The 18,424-nt window shown below is 42.2% G+C and overlaps 1 protein-coding gene across 1 annotated transcript in view; it reads left to right on the top strand.

Annotated features, from left to right (window-relative positions):
• Positions 1-15,076, top strand: part of LOC136675477 (receptor-type tyrosine-protein phosphatase mu-like) — a 244,894-nt gene extending 229,818 nt beyond the window's left edge. Inside the window, exons 26-34 of the mRNA XM_066652026.1 lie at positions 998-1,114; positions 1,751-1,905; positions 3,627-3,762; positions 5,926-6,075; positions 6,537-6,710; positions 8,505-8,636; positions 11,268-11,393; positions 13,820-13,983; positions 14,881-15,076. Of these exons, the coding sequence (XP_066508123.1) occupies positions 998-1,114; positions 1,751-1,905; positions 3,627-3,762; positions 5,926-6,075; positions 6,537-6,710; positions 8,505-8,636; positions 11,268-11,393; positions 13,820-13,983; positions 14,881-15,076 (1,350 nt within the window). The remainder of the gene's footprint in view (positions 1-997; positions 1,115-1,750; positions 1,906-3,626; positions 3,763-5,925; positions 6,076-6,536; positions 6,711-8,504; positions 8,637-11,267; positions 11,394-13,819; positions 13,984-14,880) is intronic.
• Positions 15,077-18,424: the final 3,348 nt, after the last annotated feature.

Here is an 18,424-nt window from a genome sequence, read left to right on the forward strand (position 1 = left end):
TAATATAGAGCTTAGGGGAAAGCCTTTAGTTGTTAGAGAATTTTCACATAATGTTAAAGTACTTAATATTAAAAACAAAACAAAAAACAACCATTCATTCTGCACTTTTTTCTACCTTTTGTAGTTGGATTGGATGGATGATGGATGGATGGATGGATGGATGGATGTATGGATGGATGATGGATGATGGATGGATGGATGGGTGGATGGATGAGTGGATGGATGGATGATGGATGGGTGGATGGATGAGTGGATGGATGGATGGGTGGATGGATGAGTGGATGGATGGATGGGTGGGTGGATGGATGGATGGGTGGATGGATGATGGATGGATGGGTGGATGGATGATGGATGGATGGGTGGATGGATGATGGATGGATGGGTGGGTGGATGGATGGATGGATGGGTGGATGATGGATGGGTGGGTGGATGGATGATGGATGGATGGGTGGATGGATGATGGATGGATGATGGATGGATAGATGTATGTATGTATGGATGATGGATGGATGGCTGTATGGATGGATGGGCGGATGGATGATGGATGGATGGAGGTATGGATGGATAATGGATGGATGATGGATGGATGGATGGATGGACGGACGGAAGGACGGATTGATTATGACATGGATTAATTCCCATGGAAAAGTAGAAGTAGTAGCCAAAAACATACTGTGAAAATGCCCATACGAAGAGCCAGATAGGACACAGACAGGTATAGAATAAAGTGATTTTTAAAAATGTAGTATGTTTAGAAAATGACGTAGCCATCAAAACTGCTCTAAAAGTTCTCTAAGTTCACCTTTTAAAAAAGTACTGTCTGAAAATAATCTCTACAGAAGTGGAAATCAGTATATTTTTTACATTCCAAGTTAAAATGGTGCCAAAGGAAGGAGTAATGACATAAAGAAGTGAGCGTGATAGTGTTCTCAGTAGAGAAAGCTATAAATTCTCATTTCCCCTCACTGTTTGTAACTGGAGGTTTGTTTTGTTTCAGGTGAAATGCTGTAAGTACTGGCCAGATGATACAGAGATCTACCGAGACATGAAAGTGACGCTGATAGAGACCCAGCTCCTGTCCGAGTACGTCATCAGAACATTTGCTGTGGAAAAGGTGAGATGAAAAAAAAACACACACCATCTTTAGTGAGAGCCCACTCCAGAGATGAAGTGCTGTGCCACAGCGTATACAGCCTAGCTGCTTTATGACTTTGCAGCAAATGCAACCCGACACACTCGTTTTTAATCAGATCACACATCTATCTTATATCCCTTTAGAGAAAATTCTTGGTAGACCAAAACACATCTCTGCTTTCATTAGTTTCTAATATTCTTTCAAGTTGCAAAACAGGGCAAGTACAAAGAGAGGTGAGCGTTTCAGCCTAATGCCTTTGTCATGAGGGTGAATGTGACAAAAACATGATTTCAATATTCACAAAGACCAAAGGTTTTTAGACACTTCTGCTAAGAGTCTACTTAGAAATGGAATGGGACACCGTAGCAACCACATATGAGCCTGATGTCAGGCTGAAATCCAGCCAGTGGTGAGAGGGAAATGAAGCCCATGCACTGAACTATGGAGAGTGGAACTGTATTCTGTAGAAAGATGGAACCCCAATACCTTTGGGATTAACATGTCTCTCTTTCTTTCTCTCTCTATCTTGCTGTCTGTTTATTTATTCATTCATCCAAGAAATTGTCTTAAAATCTACCTGAAAACGTAACCAGTTCCATCCTGTTTTGTTTGTAGAGGGGTGCCCATGAGATTCGGGAAATCCAGCAGTTCCATTTCACTGGCTGGCCAGACCACGGTGTGCCCTACCACGCTACAGGCCTGCTGGGCTTCATCCGCAGAGTGAAGGCGAAATCACCTGCCAACGCTGGCCCTATTGTGGTCCACTGCAGGTAGTACATCACCTGGTCATTGAGGATAGATGTTTTTGGTCATTGCACCAGCAGATTGCTTTGAAACACAGAAACCACTGTCCTCCAGGTCTCATCCTGGGAGGCTATGCCATTGTGCATTTATTGTTTTCTACACTCTAATGCACTCCACTGAGCTAATGAGGGGCCTGATGATTAGGTAATGAGTTGAAGCAGGTATGTTGAAGGCAGGACAAAAGGGGATGGCACAAAACTGTTCGGTGCTGTGGACCCCAAAGGATTGGCTTTTTCCAATGAATATTTGCATAGTTTCAGGCTTGGTTCAGTTTTGAAATTTTGAGGTCAGAACTGAAATTGGATTTTAATATTTTAAGTGTCTTCTACAGAGATGAACTAAAACGGTTTAGAGAATTACAGTCCAAATCGTAATTTAAGCAGTCCTAGTTATAAAATGCTGAATACATACAGTACTGTGCAGAAGTCTAAGATAATTTTATATATTTAAACTAATGACTTCTCAGTAAGGGTGACGCTTGTATAAAGTAATACATAATCACAGTAAATACAAACAAATAATAATATAAAACAAATACAAATATAAGATAATTTTTTTTCTATGAAGTAGTAGGTGTGAGTGAGTTTTAAAAACAATGTTTTGTTCAGATTCTCCTTGATTTGCATGAATTTTTTAAATCAACAGCACACATCATTATTTATTTACCGCTAAAACTAGGTATTGGATGATAACCTCAAATAATACGGACTCCACAAAGAGAGATTTGGATAAAGTTAAACCAACACATTCAAACACAGAATATCATTCATTCATTCATTCATTATCTGTAACCCTTATCCAGTTCAGGGTCACAGTGGGTCCAGAGTCTACCTGGAATCATTGGGCGCAAGGCGGGAATACACCCTGGAGGGGGCGCCAGTCCTTCACAGGGCAACACAGACATACACACATATTCAGTCAACACCTCACACCTGCGGACATTTTTGAGTCGCCAATCCACCTACCAACGTGTGTTTTTGGACTGTGGGAGGAAACCGGAGGCACCTGGAGGAAACCCACGCAGACACAGGGAGAACACACCACACTCCTCAGAGACAGTCACCCCGAGGAAACCCATGTTGACACGGGGAGAACACACCACACTCCTCACAGACAGTCACCTGGAGGAAACCCACGCAGACACAGGGAGAACACACCACACTCCTCACAGACAGTCACCCAGAGGAAACCCACGCAGACACAGGGAGAACACACCACACTCCTCACAGACAGTCACCCGGAGCAGGAATCGAACCCACAACCATCAGGCCCCTGGAGCTGTGTGACTGCGACACTACACAGAATACAACACTGGAATAATGTTATTTGGTTTTATTCTAATGCTGGCGTTAATTGTCATTTGTTTTTTTTTATCTCAGATAAATAGCTTTTTAAATGTCAGAATCTCTGGTGCCTAAAACTTTTGCACAGTGCTGTATAAACTCTTTAAAAAGGAACCAGAGGAAAATGTATAAAATCAATAACCTAAAATAATAATAAATAAAAGAAACAGCATGACTGACATCTATTTAGATACTTGTTGTTAGTTACTGTGTTTCTGATTCTTAATTTTGTCAAGTCACACTAATGATGCCCATGATATTTTCATAATCTGTGATTTATCCTCCATATTGCCGAGAGGGATTGAGATATGCCTCAGTCTTCAGTGTTGTTGTCCTGTTTACAGTGCCGGAGCAGGAAGAACAGGCTGTTTCATTGTGATTGACATCATGTTAGACATGGCTGAGAGAGAGGGCGTGGTGGACATCTATAATTGTGTCCGAGAGCTGCGGTCTCGTCGGGTCAACATGGTCCAGACCGAGGTACTCGCTCTCATACTGACTTTCAGTTCATCTTACACAAACTTTATTCATATATCTTGCAGTGTATGCAGTGGACTGTGTAAGACAGTAGAAGTAGAACAGAATGGAGTGAGAGCAACTTACCAGAAAACAGAGAGGGATGGAAATGGTGAGGAAGAAACGGGTAAATTGACAGAGAGAGTGGCTGTGATTTAGAAGGAGCTCTACATTAGCTGAAATGTGCGAAGCACATGTGTTTATCCATTCATGGCTTGTTCCTATTTAAAACCATCCTGTTTCTTTAGCCAATCACCATTACATTCTCAGTTGCACTTCCTTCCTGTTTAAGAGCCAGTCGTCTCTTAGAGTGCGAAACAAATCGGGCGGTTAGAAGTACCATACAGGCACGGGAATAACTGAAGGCAAATATTACAGTGAGCTGGCTCATTTTTTTACAGCTTTCAGCAATTTTATGTTGCAGCGGTGCTGAAGAACTCTCTGCTTTTCTGAACACGGACCATCTGGACGGAGCCGTAGACTAGCTGAATGCACCATTTCCCTGTAATTCCGTTTAGATCACAAGCATCATTGGATTTAATGGGCAAATGTTTCATAGATGACGTCTGGATTGGGATTTGAGTAACTATGCAGCCAGTGCTTCTCTGATTCATCCTCCACAAGTTCAGTGACCTTCAAAGTGTGTGTGTGTGTGTGTGTGTGTGTGTGTGCATTTTCCCTTGCAGGTGTTTGTGCGTGTTGGCACTGCCTATCGCCCTACGGGCACTTGTTACCTTTTTATGTGCATGTTTGAACTGTCAGCGATAATTTGCCACAACAGAAAGCGATTTGTGTTGCAAATTTGATGGGAAATGCTCCCTCATTAGGAACAGAAAGTGCTCATTCGAAATACAGCACCTACATTTATTAAGTTTGCTTGTTGTGATGTTAATTGTGACTACACGGCTGCTTCTTGGTCGGTGGCATCACCAGAAAGGTCAAAGATCATTAAGCCACAATCGGAGGCGCCTAATCACAGAAGCACTGACCCCTGTGCCATGATTTAGTCAAAACTGACAAGGCCAGATTGTCTGGAAATGTCACTTCAACAGTGATTTTCATCAAAGAGCGGAATTGTATTCTCATGGATGAGTGACCGAGGTGAACATGTTCTGCCCTCGATCACAACCAGCTGACATGAGCGGGACAAATCAGAATTATTTAAGATATTGATAACATTTTACAAAATGCATGTCAGATTTGTCAGATTTCCAAAACCTGTAAAAACATATTTACAGCACAAGCCTCATCACTGAATTATGAAGGTCAAAAATATCATTCATTCATTATCTGTAACCCTTATCCAGTTCAGGGTCGCAGTGGGTCCAGAGCCTACCTGGAATCATTGGGCGCAAGGCCAGAATACACCCTGGAGGGGGCGCCAGTCCTTCACAGGGCAACACACACTCACACATTCACGACACTTATGAGTCGCCAACCCACCTACCAATGTGTGTTTTTGGACTGTGCGAGGAAACCGGAGCACCCGGAAGAAACCCACACAGACACAGGGAGAACACACCACACTCCTTACAGACAGTCACCCGGAGGAAACCCACGCAGACACAGGGAGAACACACCACACTCCTCACAGACAGTCACCCGGAGCGGGAATCGAACCTACAACCTCCAGGTCCCTGGAGCTGTGTGACTGCGACACTACCTGCTGCGCCACCGTGCCGCCCTCCTGTAAAAACATAATCTGATAACTGTAGGCTAGTTGCTGATACACTGTGTGTCAGAACGTCACAGTGGATGAAATGAAAAGTAACCAACATTACAGTAATCAAATATTCATTGGAGTCAGATATTTCTACACAGACGTCCCTGACATGTTAAGAATATATTTTCTTTATGTTGTGGGAGAACAGTTCCTGTGTGTTAAATGTGACAGATGAGTTTTATCACCTTACTCATTCATTCATAATGAATTATTATTTTGTAAAGGGATGCTTTCCCCTAGGACATACCTACGAAAGTAAATGATGATATCCTTTTCAGTTTATCAACAGTATGTGGTATCATTTATCCATAAAATAAAGGTTGCCTGTATAGCCGAGGTGATTAAATGATGCTCAGTGAAACTCATTACATTGTTGTACTGATTTAACTATACTTTCCTGTCAGGAGCAGTATGTCTTCATTCATGATGCCATCCTTGAGGCGTGCCTCTGCGGAGATACTACCATTCCAGCCAATCAGCTTCGCTCTGTCTACTACGACATGAACAGATTGGATCCACAAACTAACTCAAGTCCCATCAAAGAGGAGTTCAGGGTAAGAGTCTGTTCATTTTATATATGTTTCATTTAACAAATCAGCAAGGGAAAGTAAGCACGTATTTACTCCGTCTAAAACGTGCCTTCAGTCCTGATGAAGTGTGACTGGTGTTTTCATGACCAGACCTAATGCAAGATTGTGTTTCAGAAGTGTGTGGTGTAGATGATAGGATTGGTGCTAAAATATGGGAGGTTCATGTAAATAGGGCAAACTGAGGTGAGTTGTAGGGATTTTCATGACAATTTAAGATGTGCTACAACACAAGGAGCGCATCTATTTGCAGCCTTTAAAACCCATTGCAATCTGTTAAAGTGATGAAGGCACCGGGCAGAAACATAATGCTTGCTGGAAATGCAAGGCAATTACAGTGGGTCATTGAAAAATGGCTTTGACAAATATAGTTCTAACACTGTAAAGTTTCTATAACTCATTATTCTGTGTGTGTGTGTGTGTTATAGACTCTGAACATGGTGACCCCCACTCTCCGTGTGGAGGACTGCAGCATTGCTCTGCTGCCACGAAACCACGAGAAGAACCGCTGCATGGACGTGCTCCCCCCTGACCGCTGCCTTCCCTTCCTCATCACCATTGATGGAGAGAGCAGCAACTACATCAACGCTGCACTCATGGATGTGAGACATATTATGTTTCTCATGTTTCTTTGTGATATTTTTAGCGCTGGGCAATTAATCGAAATCGGCATAATCTTGTCTATATCGATATCACTTTTTTATACTTCTGTTATGTCCCCACTGTGTTTTCATGAACTGCTCTTTTAAAACCACACTGCCACTCTGTAGTCATGTGGTTCTGCCCCTATCTGCAACATGGCAGAGAACCTAAACGCAAGGCCAACCGAGCGACTTGAGCAGCTTGTACCAAAAACAGCATCTGTGGTTTAGACGAGTTGTGTTTTGACAATAATTAAGACGACAATGATCGAACTCAAATGTAAACACTGAGAAAAAATGTTTTTCAGTGACTAAAGCACAATCACACACCAAATATAAACAGTGCTCAGAAAACAGGAGAGGAACAAGCTCCCAGCAACATTAGAAAAAATATCCCATATTTAATACTGCAGCATATTTACAGCACAAGCCTCATCACGCGGACACAGGGAGAACACACCACACTCCTCACAGACAGTCACCCGGAGGAAACCCACGCAGACACAGAGAGAACACACCACACTCCTTACAGACAGTCACCCGGAGGAAACCAACGCAGACACAGGGAGAACACACCACACTCCTTACAGACAGTCAACCGGAGGAAACCCACGCAGACACAGGGAGAACACACCACACTCCTCACAGACAGTCAACCGGAGGAAACCCACGCAGACACAGAGAGAACACACCACACTCCTCACAGACAGTCAACCGGAGGAAACCCACGCAGACACAGAGAGAACACACCACACTCCTCACAGACAGTCATGACACTACCTGCTCGTTCAATAATTCGTTCTTTAATTGTAATCGTGGCAAATGTACAATTAATTGTGATACTGGTCTGCACTCATATCGCCCAGCACTAGTTATTTTTAATTAGTGAATCCAGGCTTCCACATATTACAGGATCCATTATTTCCACAAAACTCGCTTTCTGATTGTTTTTAGAAATCTGGAGGCTTATGTACCACACATCCAAAGTTTAGTCTTAGAAGCTGGTTGCGGTTCCTGCTTCTCACACATTCAAAGAGGTCCTGGTCTGTTCTAAGAACATCAGCAGCTGATTTGTCTGATTTACAAATGCTCCTCTTTTCTTTTAAGAGCAGTTACAATAAGGTATTTACCAAAAGATTAATGTTTTAATTGCTTTTAATGTTTATCTAAATGGGATATTTCAGGGATCTACCAGGCCTTGAACCGTTGTTAAAAATAACCATTTCTCAATATTATTTAATAATACATAATAAATGTATGTTTTGTTGATTTGTTTTACTTGACTTTGCATTGTGCAGATGAACGAGCACATATCTAATACCTCAGGTCTAACTCTTGAAATACAATAACTGCCGTGTGAAGTGGGAGTTAAATAAATGGGGAGTAGTCTAATGTTTGCACATTACTTAATATTGGTTACAAGTCTCACATTACAAGCTTAGAGCTTAGAGCACAGAAATTAACAGTAATGAGAATTGCCTGAAGACTATAAAGAAGGGCATTTTCTCAATTCATGGGCCACTGGGAGCTTTTACTTGAACTCATAAGGATTTTTCTTAATAATTAGTTTAATGTAAAGGCCTACTATGTGTGTATATATGGAATAGTGCACTCTGTTCTAACACTTTAAACAAGCTACTCATCTTGAAATTCCATTATCTGTTTTATCTTCTGAAATATATTGGTTTTGTGCTTCTCAGCATTCACATTTCCCATCTCTCGGACCCTTTCTTTCTCTCTGTCGTTCTCTCACAGAGTTATAAGCAGCCTTCTGCATTCATTGTTACCCAGCATCCTTTGCCAAACACAGTGAAAGATTTCTGGAGGCTAGTACTGGACTACCACTGCACGTCTATCGTCATGCTGAATGATGTGGACCCTGCCCAGGTGAGGCCTGCAGAACTAGACACATAGAAGGACACGGTCATTGAATGAATAATTAGTGGATTAGGGATGAGTTGGAGTGGCGTTTGTGATCCAGAAGTAATCCAATCAGACAACTGGCCTCACTCGGGTTCATGTGGCTGAAAGCAAACAGAACCTCGCCACATTGTTCCAACATCTAGTTCAGAAGAGCAGAACGTTGGGACATTAATCGTACGAGTCATATTCACACTATAGCAGGATTCAGAATATGAAGCTAAATGTGGAGAGATATACTGAAGTTTTGAAGTCTGGCTTCAGTATTTACGCTCTGCTGTGGGATTAAGGCCGGTTAGATGTATTTTTCTCCTGTGAGTAACTCTTAACGTAGGTTATTTACATGGAAGAGGTATTTTGATGAAAGTATTCGAACGATTCAGTCCAGACATCAAACACTGGAGAGTAATCAGACAGAGTGGTTAAAAATGAATGACTAGCAGAGATATATGAACCTTGAAGGCATGGACTCGAGTGTGTTTGCACACGGGGGAGAGTGTGTGTTTGGGCAGGAGTGTTTGTGGGCAGAGTGTGGGTGGAGAGAGAGAAAGATGCGTTTTTTTGTATGTGTACGTGACTCTGCATGAGAGTGCTATTGAATGTGTGCATGCCAGCGTTCTTGGAATGTGTGTGTGTGTGTGAGAGATTCTTTGGGGGCAGCAGCCTGAGGCTCTGTCATAACACCCGAGGATCAAAGCTGAGTGGGGTGCAGAGAATCACCCCAGCAGCACCGAAACCTGACTCTCTATCTCCCTCTCCCCCTCTCCTCCACACTCCACGCTTTCATTCAGAATTCTGACTGTAGCCACTAAGACCATAAGGACCAGGTACCAGGGGCAAATGCCCACACACACACACACACACACACACAAACACACACACACTCATAATCAGTGATTTCACTCACTTGCTCCATCTCTCCTACTCTCTCTCTCTCTCTCTCTGTCTCTCCCCCCCTCCTATTTTCCACCTTCTTTTAGACTAGCTAACCTATATCTGCTATTGAATAACACTTTATTTGTATAGGTACCATCCCGATTTCTTTATTCTGCACTGGGTTTTGCCTTAGGCCATCAGTTCTTATATTGGTGCGTTGCTGCAAACTTTTAGAACTTTACTCCATTCAGAAAACCTGTGGCAGTTTCCCTTTATCATTGTAAATTTAGTTGTTGGAAAACTATCTTTAAAGAATAAACCATAACTTCAACTTCTACCTTATGCTTGTACTACACCGGCCAAATATTAGATACAATACTGTGGGAGGAAACCTGAGCTCCCGGAGGAAACCCATGCTGACACAGGGAGAACACACCAAACTCCCCACACCTGGAGTGGGACTGGATCCTGGAGCTGTGTGACTGCGACACTAACTGCTAAAACATTCATTTTTTCATTCATTCACACACTGGAGGGGGCGCCAGTCCCTTACAGGGCGACACACACACACACACACACACCTACGGACACTTTTGAGTAGACAATTTACTTACCCTGCTTTTTTATTATTACATTCAGATATTTGGAGCCCCCTAGTGGACCCAGCTTGAAATTCAGACTATTCTCATTCAAACTTCCTACTGTGTGAGTGTATAGTTTGCTAGTAACACTGGAAGGAGCTGGGAGTTCGCTTTATCACAGTCACAATGTTTTATTTTAATTTCTGGACAAATTAAAAGTACCCAAAGATTTACCTTTAATTACTGAAACTCAGTTGTAAGTGTTGCATTTAGATCTAGGCCTTAATTCTACAGCTAGAGTAATACAGAGGTCAGTGGACATTTTCCTGTGCTTTACCTGTGTGCACACACATGCAGCTGGGCGTTGTAACAGTGCCGTCTCAGTGGTGGTACTCCAGCGTGGGGAAACAGGGTCGTCTCGTGCTCTCAGCAAAACGAACAGCCCTCTCTCTCCCCACCCAACACATCAAACACTAAAGAGCCAATCTGGCCCTGCTGAGAGACACTCACACAGGCTCCATATCCTCTTCTCATCACTTATTCTGTTACAAAAAGCAACACAATCACACGCCTATTGTCGGAGAATGAAATATGTAGCCTGCATGGAGCATTTCTAATGGAAGTGATCAAATAGGAGATGATTTGAATATATGAATAAATAATGAAAAGGCAAAAGATCTGATTCTTTGTAAGATCGAACGACTTTATTCACACTGTCACTGTGACATTCAAAGCTGTGCTGGATTAATTTTTAATAAAAGAGATAAATCTCTGCTGGAGCAGTACTTTTTTATGTGCATATTTGCTGTTACTTTCTTACTGTTTGCATTTGTTTCTTTCTTTTTTTGTGAACCTTTTAAATCTTTACACTTTTCAACTACAGGAAAGACAATAAAACAGTGTTTATTATAAGAGCCTGTATACCATGAATATTTCACTAGTCTGCCTACTACTGTTAAAGGGACCACATCTATTTATGACATTTGTGTGGTTTATGTAGCAAAAGAAGGCTTAGTACAATTTTATATGGTTTTAAAAATTTAAGTGAGCACTTTATATCACTGCACCTTTAAGACATTCAAGAAGCTGTACTCATACGGGCCAAAATTGAGTGTGTGTATCTGTGTCTGTGTCTGTGTAGCTATGTCCTCAGTACTGGCCCGAGAACGGTGTACATCGGCACGGCCCTCTACAGGTGGAGTTTGTGTCTGCTGATCTTGAGGAGGACATCATCAGCAGGATATTCCGCATTTACAACGCTGCTCGGGTGGGCTTTATGTACACACACACACATGCTTGGCTTGAATGTCCACCTCATCTCACCTTCTGTAAGCTTATTATAGTGTCATGTCAACTGCCATGACGTCATGAGGACCTGCACACAATTTATACACTGACCTGCTTTCAACCAATCACAGTACAACCTGCTGATTTCTTTAACTCACTCGACCAATCACAACACAGCCTGATGTGTTTAACTCACTCGACCAATCACAACACAGCCTGATGTGTTTAACTCACTCGACCAATCAAAGCACAGCCTGATGTGTTTATCTCATTCGACCAATCACAACACAGCCTGATGTGGTTATCTCACTCGACCAATCACAGCACAGCCTGATGTGTTAATTTCACTCGACCAATCACAACACAGCCTGATGTGTTTATCTCACTCGACCAATCACAACACAGCCTGATGTGGTTATCTCACTCGACCAATCACAGCACAGCCTGATGTGTTTATCTCACTCGACCAATCACAACACAGCCTGATGTGGTTATCTCATTCGACCAATCACAACACAGCCTGATGTGTTTATTTCACTCGACCAATCACAACACAGCCTGATGTGTTTATCTCACTCGACCAATCACAACACAGCCTGATGTGGTTATCTCATTCGACCAATCACAACACAGCCTGATGTGTTTATTTCACTCGACCAATCACAACACAGCCTGATGTGTTTATCTCACTCGACCAGTCACAGCACAGCCTGATGTGTTTATTTCACTCGACCAATCACAACACAGCCTGATGTGTTTATCTCACTCGACCAATCACAACACAGCCTGATGTGGTTATCTCATTCGACCAATCACAACACAGCCTGATGTGTTTATTTCACTCGACCAATCACAACACAGCCTGATGTGTTTATCTCACTCGACCAATCACAACACAGCCTGATGTGGTTATCTCATTCGACCAATCACAACACAGCCTGATGTGTTTATTTCACTCGACCAATCACAACACAGCCTGATGTGTTTATCTCACTCGACCAGTCACAGCACAGCCTGATGTGTTTATTTCACTCGACCAATCACAGCACAGCCTGATGTGTTTATCTCACTCGACCAATCACAACACAGCCTGATGTGGTTATCTCATTCGACCAATCACAACACAGCCTGATGTGTTTATTTCACTCGACCAATCACAACACAGCCTGATGTGTTTATCTCACTCGACCAATCACAACACAGCCTGATGTGGTTATCTCATTCGACCAATCACAACACAGCCTGATGTGTTTATTTCACTCGACCAATCACAACACAGCCTGATGTGTTTATTTCACTCGACCAATCACAATACAGCCTGATGTGTTTAACTCACTTGACCAATCAAAGCACAGCCTGATGTGTTTATCTCATTCGACCAATCACAGCACAGCCTGATGTGTTTATTTCACTCGACCAATCACAACACAGCCTGATGTGTTTATCTCACTCGACCAATCGCAGCACAGCCTGATGTGTTTATTTCACTCGACCAATCACAACACAGCCTGATGTGGTTATCTCACTCGACCAATCACAACACAGCCTGATGTGTTTATCTCACTTGACCAATCACAGTACAGCCTGATGTGTTTATTTCACTCGACCAATCGCAGCACAGCCTGATGTGGTTATCTCACTCGACCAATCACAACACAGCCTGATGTGTTTATCTCACTTGACCAATCACAGTACAGCCTGATGTGTTTATCTCACTCAACCAATCACAGCACAGACTAATGATTTATTTAACTCACTCGACCAATCACAGCACAGCCTGATGTGTTTATCTCACTTGACCAATCACAACACAGCCTGATGTGTTTATCTCACTCGATCAATCACAGCACAGCCTGATGTGTTTATCTCATTCGACCAATCACAGTACAGCCTGATGTGTTTATTTCACTCGACCAATCGCAGCACAGCCTGATGTGGTTATCTCACTCGACCAATCACAACACAGCCTGATGTGTTTATCTCACTTGACCAATCACAGTACAGCCTGATGTGTTTATCTCACTCAACCAATCACAGCACAGACTAATGATTTATTTAACTCACTCGACCAATCACAGCACAGCCTGATGTGTTTATCTCACTTGACCAATCACAACACAGCCTGATGTGTTTATCTCACTCGATCAATCACAGCACAGCCTGATGATTTATTTAACTCACTCCACAAATCCCAAGAACTTTCTCACTTAAATAATGGAATTTAATTTAAATACTTAACAAAAAATAAACACGGTGTTTGTTATGAAAAGTTGACACAACACAATCAGCTGTTTGTGTTTTTTAAATTAATCAGAAATGGAGATAATAGTTTTAATTTGATCAGCATTTTTTTGGCTCTTGATTTGCCTTCCTCGGTGCTGATGGCTGTCTTTGTGTGTTTTCCAGCCTCAGGACGGTTATCGTATGGTGCAGCAGTTCCAGTTTCTCGGCTGGCCGATGTACAGAGACACACCAGTGTCTAAACGCTCCTTCCTCAAACTCATTCACCAGGTGGACAAATGGCAGGAGGAGTACGATGGAGGAGAGGGACGCACTGTGGTGCACTGTCTGTGAGTCAGAGATGTGTTCACATATTAATACAGGTCACTGGAGCATCTATCAGCCAGGGACCTGACGTCACAGTTTGAATCGTCTTGGTCTAAATTAATAGGTTACAGCTCTATTATTATTAAACAAATAATAATCAATGTCTAAACATGAATGGCTAAAATGTAAATAGTAGATTCCCTTCCACACAAACACACTGGAGCAGAACTGAAGCTAAAAACTAACTCCATCCGTATTTACTTAAGCACATAAACTTGAGTAAACGCAGCTAGTTACTACCCTCCTCTGGAAATAAAGCACTGTTTGTAGACACTGTGTACACACACCATTCTTCTTTCTTTCCCCTCGCTTATACAAATCAGCCCCATCCGGCAGTCTCCTCTGAGCATATCCAATCAGCCTTTCTGTTCTCAGGCCTCCAACAGCATGAAAACAGATCAATAATCATTAGAGCATTAATTAGTAAATTCATTCGTCAGAGAGGACAGAAAGCTGGGGATTTGTGCTGGAAAGCGGCTCTTTTTCCTTCCTCACTTCTCTTAAGAGAAACATCTCCCTCTAGTGGCGGAACACACTCACAGGTCGTTCAGCTCTGTCTGGGTCTCTGTTTGTGTTCCCTGAGATAACTCTTCAAAGATTTGACAGTTGTTTTTGAGTTTAATGATCATTGTAACCTATTTGTCACATACTCTGTTGGTGAAAAAAGAGAAATTTATCAGGAGAAAAAATCTAAACACTGAATATTTGAATTTATTGGAGAGGGATTTTACAAAGTCATTTTGGCCTGTTTCTATTGGACCATTCTTTATAAAGAACAGCAAGACTGAAGATTTTTTGTGATGATGTATTGTGTGATGTATTCGAATGCTGATCTGTGTGTGTATGCCGGTGTGTGTCAGGAATGGAGGTGGACGCAGTGGAACATTCTGTGCTATTAGCATCGTGAGTGAGATGTTGCGACACCAGCGCTCTGTGGATGTGTTTCATGCCGTCAAAACACTGAGGAACAACAAACCCAACATGGTGGACCTTCTGGTAAATCACTCACACACCTTCACGAACAAAGCAAATTACTCAGTACTTGTCTCTGTTTAGAAAATACGTTTAGAGAACACACCACACTCCTCACAGTCACCCGGAGGAAACCCACACAGACACAGAGAGAACACACCACACTCCTCACAGACAGTCACCCGGAGGAAACCCACACAAACACAGAGAGAACACACCACACTCCTCACAGACAGTCACCCGGAGGAAACCCACACAAACACAGAGAGAACACACCACACTCCTCACAGACAGTCACCCGGAGGAAACCCACACAAACACAGGGAGAACACACCACACTCCTCACAGTCACCCGGAGGAAACCCACACAGACACAGAGAGAACACACCACACTCCTCACAGACAGTCACCCGGAGGAAACCCACACAAACACAGAGAGAACACACCACACTCCTCACAGACAGTCACCCGGAGGAAACCCACACAAACACAGAGAGAACACACCACACTCCTCACAGACAGTCACCCGGAGGAAACCCACACAGACACAGGGAGAACACACCACACTCCTCACAGACAGTCACCCGGAGGAAACCCACGCAGACACAGTGAGAACACACCACACTCCTCACAGACAGTCACCCGGAGGAAACCCACGCAGACACAGTGAGAACACACCACACTCCTCACAGACAGTCACCCGGAGGAAACCCACACAGACACAGGGAGAACACACCACACTCCTCATAGACAGTCACCCGGAAGAAACCCACGCAGACACGGGGAGAACACACCACACTCCTCACAGACAGTCACCCGGAGGAAACCCACGCAGACACAGGGAGAACACACCACACTCACACAGGGAGAACACACCACACAGACAGTCACCCGGAGTGGGAATCGAACTCAAAACCTCCAGGTCCCTGCCACCCAAAATCACACAGTCACAGCATATTTTTACATTAAAATATTATAATGATCCTCACTGATATCGCCCTATATACACTCATACGTATTGCTCATCAACATCTCAGTCATGGTTTTAGAAGTGGAAAAATCTACTAAAACAACACTGTTTTTACATTTCTAACTGAGTTAGAAAGTATTCGTTGGAAAGAAAAGTATCAGAGCATTAACTACCCACTAACGCTTTTGTGCCTGTCTTCTCTCTGTTCCAGGACCAGTACAAGTTTTGTTATGAAGTGGCTTTGGAGTATCTTAACTCAGGCTAGCTGTGCTAGCCCTCTAAACACTCGGACAACTTTGGGATATTTGGACCCAGTGGACGCTCGGTGCGCGTACGGCACAAATCCAGTGCGTGTGTTTGCGCATGTACAGTCTGCTTGTATAGTTCAACAGAGGTTCATTTATCCAACTGGGCTTTTTCAACTTCTGCAAGAGCACAATGTAACGTCTCAGATTTCCTCCGTCCACTGTACTCTAACTGAAGTGTGTATTCTAAGTGAAGACGCTGCCGTTTGCCTCACTCTTTAGTTCGGGCCCGACGCCCTGAAGCCACACGTCTGTATCGCGCAAGACATTCTGTGTACGTCCTCGTAGTGTTCTCCATTTCTTTCTGATCTTCGCTGAAACACGTGGCTGGACACTATTGGGCAAGAATAGAATCTAAATGTTACTTTGATGTGCAAGTCAGTCTTAATATGGTCATGTACAAAGAGTTCATGGAAGCCCTGTGTGGTGAGGTGAGGATTACGTGCTGGAGTCAGATTTCCACCTGATATTTTCTCTGATTCTTTTTCATTCTTCGTGGACCATTACAGTGCGGTGAATATTTAAACCATGGCACGTGGTCCAGTGAACATCGTCCTTGATAAAAATGAATTCAGATCTTTACAATTGCTCACTCAGACCTGAGTACTGTACCCTGTAAATTCCTATCAGAGAACTGTGTAAATAACGAGAACTCAGACTCTCTCTGAAATCTTTTATTTTCAAATATTTGAACTAAATTATTTGCAAAGAATGACATTCTATTTTCTAACAGAGTAAATATTTCAAAACGATACATCACTAATGGTTTCGGATCACTCAATCATATAACGATCTCAGACCATGTGCCTCCTTTGCTGTTATATTTGAATTAGTAAAGTATTGCAGCCTTTGTGCCTAATGACTCTAACAATGATGGTGAAGCTCGGTGATTTATAAACGGAATTCAACCTTACAGCGACTAACCCTTTTAAATAACTGCCTTTTAAATGCTACAAATATAAACTCCGTCACAGTTTTAGTCTCAGTGCCAGTTGTGTGTGTTTGGAAACATTGATTTATTAAAGCCACCTACTGAGGTTTTACAGTTTCACTCATCATCGTTAGAGGGCAGTGTTTAGTCGGTGAAACAGCCATTTTAGGTCCGCATTAAAGTGACTCTACTGTGAGCCATGTTTATGGTTTTATTTAAAGTAGATTATCTCTAAAGTGATTAAAAACAAAGAGGGGATATTTTTTTTCAGATATATGATAATTATTTAAAATAATAGGAAAATACATGTGCAAATTTGACTCTAAACACACTTTTCTCCTCCCTGCCTCTTGGTTTTCAGAAAGCGTTGACATTACAGACATTTTTGCATATTTTTGCGCCATGTTCAAAGAATCCAAAGCTTTTTTTTTTTTTTTAACTTTGTTTTTGATATTGTTTGTTGTTTATACTGTAAATATGACCAGTCTAGTGTATTATTTATTCGCGCTGTGTATTTCTGTTGTGAAACACAGTGACAATCGTGTACTGGGTTCATCAGTCGAATCACCCAGAATGTATTGTCAGCTTTGGTTCATCTTGTTTGAAGAAATATTGTACATGTTCAAATATATACTGTATGTATCATAGCAAAAAAGGCCTTGATGTTTATTATATTATTGCAAACATGTCTTTACCAAGCTCTGTTCCAGTGTCGTTACCGAACTCATTTAAAGCCGGTACCACTTTAGAATGAGACTACAGTTGTAAAGGTCTATACATTATTTGCAGATTGTTAATAAATTGTTTACTAATAGGTTGTAAACACATTAAAAGTCATTAAAAATCATTTATAAATCATGGATGAAAGGGCAACAGAGACCTGCTGTTTGCCAAATAGTGAACCCACATCCGTCTACACTGTTAAACCTCAGATTCTCTGTATACAGGCGTTGCTTTGTCTTCTCCATCAGTCGACATTAACCCTGTCAGCTTTAGCACATGTTTGTTAATACATTTAACCATTTAACCACCGATAGAATGTCTTTTTAGATGTTGATAATCTGGGGCATCTATGTGGTGTATTAGACAAAAAAGAGGTCACTGTGTTACAAATGATTATTAATCATTTAAGGTGTTTACAAGCTATTTAATAACCATGTAATACATATTTTTGAACCATATATAAACCTTTATAAGTGTAGTCTTATTTTAAAGTGGTATCTTAA

Source organism: Hoplias malabaricus, chromosome X1 (assembly GCF_029633855.1).
Source record: "Hoplias malabaricus isolate fHopMal1 chromosome X1, fHopMal1.hap1, whole genome shotgun sequence".
Taxonomy (NCBI): Eukaryota; Metazoa; Chordata; class Actinopteri; order Characiformes; family Erythrinidae; genus Hoplias; species Hoplias malabaricus.